Source organism: Belonocnema kinseyi, chromosome 9, assembly GCF_010883055.1.
Source record: "Belonocnema kinseyi isolate 2016_QV_RU_SX_M_011 chromosome 9, B_treatae_v1, whole genome shotgun sequence".
Classification (NCBI taxonomy): Eukaryota; Metazoa; Arthropoda; class Insecta; order Hymenoptera; family Cynipidae; genus Belonocnema; species Belonocnema kinseyi.
In genome coordinates this window covers 109,263,484-109,270,882 of record NC_046665.1, presented here as the reverse complement: position 1 = coordinate 109,270,882, position 7,399 = coordinate 109,263,484, and the positions used below count along the sequence as shown (strand labels likewise).

Sequence of the window (7,399 nt, the reverse complement as noted above, 5' to 3'; positions counted from 1 at the left end):
AAAATATTGTTTTGTAATATGTGAACACTCCCAAAAGAGATTTCTAAATTAATATGATTAATTTACCAAGGTACTTGATGAACTATGAACTATTTTGTGTAAATATTTCATTATTTTCCATTTTTCTATATAATATCCAACTTTTATTGGGCATTATATATTTTTCATCTCCAATTGAAATTTGTCTGAAGTATTTCATTTATTTTAAATAAAAGTTTTTTAACCCTTAAATGGCACACCTCAAAATAATTACATTGCTGTCACAAGGGGTTTTAGAAACCCCACGTGTTTAAACGTGTATAGTCAAGTCTGTACTGCATATTTTAGAACAAAAATGTTCCAGGATATAGGTTAACATGTCTTTTTAAAAGTCCAACTGGTTTTATAAACATTTTTTAAATATAAGATAGTTAAAAAAATTTTTGAAAAAAATGTACAAATGAGTTTTTTTACATAAAAATTCATAGCTGGCGTAATTTTTAATATTTCTAGCTAAAAATTAATTGGAATACTCTTGAAATACTATGATTTCAGAAAAAAATTACTGCGATATTTTACCTTCCAGAAAAGGTATTTATTTCCAGATTTGAACACGTAGTTTCTTGGTAAAAATCAGCACTATATTTTTTCATATTTAAACTAATTTTTATTTATAAAAATGAATTAAAAAATGTTGTACAAATGAAAAATATATAAACGTGATTAATACAAATGTTCAACAATCTTATAACATTGAAACATTATTCATCGATGCAGGCACATGTGCTGCAGAGACCTGAGCGGTGCGTGGCTGTAGATTATAAGCCATATATAAATGTAAAAAATACTACAAAATATTGAGAAATTTTTTGTTGTCACATTAAATAGTATACTTACATTAAGAATAATTAAAAACTAAACAATTTGAAAGGCAAAAATTTTTCTTCATAGACACTCTTTTACACACTACTGTCACAAGGGGTGTTCAACACCCCACGCTTTTGACAGGTCAACTTTGTACGGCTGCCGATCGAACACTAACGCTTGGCTATCTATGCCAACATACTTTCCCGTTAGTTAGTGATCCCAATAAATGCCAGATGGCCACACATATTCGATTTTTTTTAATATAGTATACTTTATTGGAGCGCAAACTTTTTTTGGGGTGTCATACACCGCAGCTGCCATTTAAGGGTTAAACTATAGATTTTAAGAAACTAATTTTTTTATCACACCACCATCATAGATGCGACTTTAGGTACTTCAAACGATATCTAAAGTAGCACTTTTCAGGATAGGCCGTAACATTTTCACTTAGGGTACAGCGTACTACAGGTGAACCTATGAGTAGTGCCGTTTTCGGGGCCGTAGGAGAGTACGATTCCTGGAAACCATAAATCCCCACTCCATACCGCTAATCGAGCGGCTGGAGTCTCGAGGATTTCATATCCTCGAGAAGTGACGTGGAGTGGGGATGGCGCTCGAGCCAGACTTAGGACAAGTGGCACTACTCGTAGCGGCACTACTTGTAGGTTCACCTGTATAAAGTAACTGATGGATTGGAGTGGCTTGTAATGAATTGGATTGAATTAAATTGAAATGTATTGGAGTGAATTGGATTGGATTGAATTAGAGTGAATTTGATTGGGTTGGAGTGGATTGAAATGAATTGGAATGGAATGCATTGGATTGGAGTGAAGTAATTTGTATTGGAATTAATTGTATTAGAATGGATTGGAAGGGATTGAAGTTAATTGGATTGGATTTTAGTGAATTGGATTGGAATTAATTGGATTTCTATGGATTGGATTGTAATGAATTGGAATGAATTGGGTAAGGGGATGAATTGTAGTGGAGTGGATTGAAATCAGTTGGAATGAGGTGTATCGGATTGGAATGAAGTGGTTTGTATTGGAATTAATTGAATTAGAATGGATTGGAGGGGATTGAAGTTAATTGGATTGGATTGCAGTGAATTGGATTGGAATTAATTGGAATGAGGTGTATTGGATTGGATAGGATGATAGTGGATTCGGGTAAAGGGGTTAGGATTGATTTGAATTGAATTAGAAAGGATTAGATTTAAATGAATTGGATTGGAGTTAATTTGATTGAAATTAATTGGATTGCCATGGATTGGATTGATATGGAATGAATTTGATTGGATGCGGTTGGAGGGGAGTCAATTGGATTGGAATTGTTTGCATTAGATGGGATTGGAATTAATTGAAATGGATTGGAGTGGAGTGGATTGGAGTGAAGCGGTTTGAATTGGAATGCATTTTTTTTAAGGGGATGGGCGTGGAGTGCTTTGAAATGAATTATAATTGAATAGAGGGGATTGAGATAAATTGGAATTGATTGGACTGGATTGAATTGAAGTGAAGTGGTTTGGGTGGGAATTAATTGGATTAAAGTGGATTGTATTGGATTACAATGAATGATATTGGATTAGAATGAATTGGATTGAATGGGAGTGGATTTGATTGGAAATGTAATGGATTGGATTAGAGGGAATTGGCATAAATTGGAATTGATTGGAGTGGATTGAATTGAAGTGAAAGGAATTGAATGGTAATGAGTTAGATTAAAGTGGATTTGAGTGGATTAAAATTAATTGGAGTGGAATGGAATGAACTGAATTGAATGGGAGTGGATTTTATTGGAAATGGATTGGATTAGAGGGGATTGCAATGAATTGAAGTGTATTGGATTGCAATGAGTTACATTGGATTGTAGGGGATGGGGATGAATTGGATTGAATTGAAGTGGATTGGAGTAAAGTGTTCTGGATGGAAATAAAATGAATTGAATTGAAATGTATTTGAATAAATTGTATTCGATAGGAGTGAATTGGATTTGAATCAAATGGATTGGAATGGATTGGAATCAATTATATTGGCACAGATTGGAATGAATTGGATCGAATTGGCGTGGATTGGAATGAATTGGATTGGAATGGATTAGAGGGGATTGAGATGAATGTAATTGGTTTGGAATGGATTGAAGTGGATTGGAATGAGTTTATTGGATTGGCATGAATTTGTCTGTATTGTAGTGGATTGGAATGAATTGGTTCGGGTGAATTAGATTCGACTGGCGTGAATTGGAATGAATTTCAATGGATTGGAGTGAACTGGTATGAATCCGAATGGATTTGATTGGATTAGAATGAATTGGAGTGGAATGGAATTGAATGGATTGGATTGAATTGGAGTGAACTTGATTGGAATGACTTGGGTTGGATTGGATTAGAGTGGATTAGGTTGTATTTTATTGGATTAGATTGTAGTAAATTGGATTGTAGAGGATTGGGATGAGTTGAGGTGGATTGGATTGAATTGGATGGAATTGGAATGAATTAGATTGGATTATATTGGAATGGGTTGGATTGAATTAAATTGGAATGCGTTGTATTGGATTGGACTGGATTGGAATTAATTTGATTAAATAGGATTGGGCACGATCGGACTGGAGTGTATTGAAATGGAATAAATATGATTAGCATGAATCGGATTAGAATGAATTGGATTGGAGAGGAATTGAATAGAATGAATAGGATTGGAATGAAATGGTTTTAAGTGGATTCAGTTGGATTGAATTGGATTTCCTGTCTAGTTTTTCGATTAGGACTCTATGCAACTTAAACTATTTGCACTTATGATAGACTGGTGTGATAAGAAATTTTGTGCGACACTCGGTTTCTGAGTAGCACTTTGCCTCGACTCCGACTCGTACTGCAACTTTCATACTGCCAAAAAAGTGCCACTTGGGGCCCTTGTATCACAAATAGCTGTTTTTCCAGGATATCAGATTTTATCAAAATATTCGACAAGGTCTACCCAAAAAGCAATATGCGACCAATCTCGGAAAATTTCATATCCAACATTTGGTCAACCAACTTACCTGACACATCCTCATCTCATGAAGGAAGGAGAAGTTGTCCCAGGAATTCACCTTCAAGAATTCAAAAGTAGACGCAGCAAATTGCTGGAAAGAATCATAAGAAATAATTCCGTATTAAAAAATCCGACTCTCACACATGTCGTGATAATTCCTTCCTCATCGACTGTCTACATGTCCGATAAAATTCCCTACGTTTTCCGGCAAAACTCGGACTTTCTATATTTTTCTGGGTGCCAAGAACCAGACAGCATTCTCTTGCTCACTGCCAAAGGAGATAATTTTTCCTCGACTATATTCATGAGAAAAAAAGACGCTCATTCTGAATTATGGGATGGGCCCAGAACAGGAGTGGAAGCTGCTGCTTCCTTGTTCGGGGTCGATCAAGCGCTTCCGGTTGGAGAATTCGAGAGGTTTTTCATCTCATTTGTGAATGAGAACAATAAAAGTATGATCTGGTACGATAGTGCCAATATTATCCAGTCGGAACTGCACAGGAAGTTGATGCAACTGATCAAAATAGCTGATAATCAAATGTTCAATTGTCCAAAGACAATGTTTCACCAGATTCGATCGATTAAATCAAAGGCGGAAATTGCTTTGATGCAGAAAAGTTGCGATATTGCTTCAGAAGCAATAGCAAAAACGATTAGTGTCTCGAGACCAGGAATGAGCGAACATCAGTTGTTTGCTACTGTTGATTATGAATCGAGAATGAGGGGGGCTGAATTTTTGGCTTATCCACCTGTTGTTGCTGGTGGGAAAAACGCTTGTACGATTCATTATATTAAGAGTAATCAAATTATCAAGGATGGAGATATGGTGCTGATGGATGCTGGTTAGTTTTATTTGTATAACGCAAGAAATTAATCAAGCAGGGTTGCTACAGGTCAGGAAATTCCATAAATTTGGGGAATTTAAAACTTAAAATTTTTTATTATTTTACTGAAAATTCATGAATTTTCTTTTTGCTTGAAAATTTTTTGTTGTAAATTCACCTATTTTGGTAGAAATCGTATCCTTTTTGTTATAAAAATCACAACTGGTTCCAAATTATTCTGTTTTTATTGAGGATTCAAATATGTTGTTAAAAAATCGTCTGTTTTTGTTGACTTCAACTGTTTTTAGTTTCTATTTTGTTGAAAATTCATCTTTTGAGGTAGAATATTAATTTTCTTGTTGACTAAATTATATTTTGGTTTAAAATTTAAATATTAAGTTGAAAATTCCTTTAAAAATTCAAATATTTAGTTGAATATTCATGTATTTTGTTAAAAATTAATCTTTTTTGGTATAAAATTAATGGTCATGGTAAAAATGAACATTTATCTGTTCTCTTTTTAGGTAAAAATATATCTTTTCTACTTGAAAATTCATGTATTTTGTTGAAATCTGGTTTTTTTAGTGGAAAATTAATCTCTCGGGTAGAAAATTGAAAGATTTGGTTCAAAATTAATTTTTTCTGAAGATTCATTATTTAAGTTAAAAATGGTTGTTTTTTAAATGGAAAACTGAACTATTACATTTTTTAAGATGATTTATCTTTTTAAAAAGAATTTAACCTTCTTGGTAGGAAAATTTAACATTTTTATTTGGAAATTAATTTTATTTACTGAAAATTTAACTATTCTATTTTTGTATAAAAATCATTTTCTTTCACTGAAATTTCATTTTTCTTTTTGAAAATTAGTTTGTTTCTTGTTGAAAATCAATATTTTTAACTGAAAATTTCACTACTCAAATTTTAGTTTAAAACTCATCCTTGTCATTTTTTTGAAAATTCATCTATTTTCATAGAAATTTAATCCTCAGATGTTTGAAAATTTAACTATTTTCTTAAATTTTATTTGAAATTAATTTTTTAACTCAAAAAATATTATATTTTTTGGTACAAATTTTCTTCCTTCGTTTAAAATTTATAACTATTTTATTAAAAATCTGTTCTTTTTTAGCTTGAAAAATTTACTTTTCAATCTGAAAATTTAACTATTCTTGTTTTCTTCTTTTGATTAAAAATTCATGCATTTTTTTGAAAAATTGTCTGATTGGTAGAAAATTTATATTTCGGGTTGAAAATACAACTTTCTGGTTATAAATTGGTTTTTATGGTTGAACAGTCATCATTTTAATAAAAAATTATTTTCATTGGTTGAACATCTAACAATATAATTTGAAATTCAGTTTTTATACAGCTAAAAACTAATTTTTTTAACCGAAAATTTAACTATTCCACTTTTTGGTTTTAAAATTCGTAATTTTATTGGAGATTTTTTTTTCTTTATTGACCGAAGAATCTTTCTTAATTAAAAGTTTATGACTTTTTTTGAAAATTCCCTTTTTTGGTTGACATTTTTTTTGGTTTATTATTCAACTCATTTATTGAAAATTTGTAGTTTTTGGTTTATTTCAACTGTTTTTGAATGAAGATTAAAGTATTTTCTAGCGGGAATATCAACTATTACACTTTTCGTTAAGAATGCATTTTTTTGTAAATCGAAGATGCATCACTTTGATTGTAAATTAATACTTGTGAACTAAAAAATTAATTCTTCCATTTTTGTTGCAACATTTATATTTTTGAGTTTAAAACTCAACTATTTGGTTGCAAATTTATATATTTTACGTAGTTTGTGGATGACATGATCCCTTATAAAATTTTCTATGGCAATTGTCACTAAAAGTATTTAAATCAAATTAAAGAACAAACTTTTTTTGCCTTAAAATTATTGATCTCCAAAGTTTAAGGTCGTTTTTATACCTAAAAATATCTGGGAAAACTCAGGTATTTTCCAAATTGTCACTTTATAGCAACCCTGCAACAATAATAAAGAATAACAAAAAAATTGTTCTTTTCCTAAAAACTTTTTTTAAATGGTACCTTGTTTATTTTTGAAGGATGTGAATATCATGGATATACATCCGACATCACGAGGACGTGGCCAACAAATGGAACATTTTCTCCACAACAGAGAGTTTTGTACGAAATTATTCTCGAGGTTCAAAAGGAAATGATTCAGAAAATGAAAGAGATGCCGACTTTGGATCAAGTCTTTCAAGAAATGTGTTTAATTCTGGGGAAAAAATTACAAGAGATCAATTTAATACCGAAAAATTTCGGCGGAGAAAAATTGGTTGCTGCGGCTTATAATTATTGTCCACATCACGTTAGTCATTATTTGGGAATGGATGTTCATGACACGGGGAAAGTTTCAAGGGGACTTACTGTTCAGCCGGGAATGATTGTCACTGTTGAACCAGGTACACATTTTAATTTTCTAAATGTATTCTACAGTTTTGGAATTTCTCATTGACTAAAGAGTTTAGATTTTCTCATATTTGTAATAAATCCGATGGTCCTTTGGGCATCTTTTTTGTGAAGGCCGAGCGCCGCCAAGCCTTATATTAAATATAAATATTATATATGTTACAAGCGAGGTATATAATCCAGGCATTACATATAATGCCTGTCCACTTCAGGTAAAGTATATAATCAAATACTTATTGCATACTATGCCTA

General features: G+C 31.7%; 1 protein-coding gene across 6 annotated transcripts in view; it reads left to right on the top strand.

Moving 5' to 3' along the window:
- The window catches only part of LOC117180318 (xaa-Pro aminopeptidase 3-like), a 50,491-nt gene that overhangs the window by 6,357 nt on the left and 36,735 nt on the right, over nucleotides 1-7,399 (top strand). For all 6 annotated transcript variants that reach the window (XR_004468031.1, XR_004468029.1, XR_004468028.1 and 3 more), the window contains exons 2-3: nucleotides 3,785-4,720; nucleotides 6,778-7,140. Coding sequence is in view for 2 of the 6 variants with exons in the window: in XM_033372756.1 (XP_033228647.1) it covers nucleotides 3,785-4,720; nucleotides 6,778-7,140 (1,299 nt within the window). In the remaining 4 variants the exon portion in view is untranslated. The remainder of the gene's footprint in view (nucleotides 1-3,784; nucleotides 4,721-6,777; nucleotides 7,141-7,399) is intronic.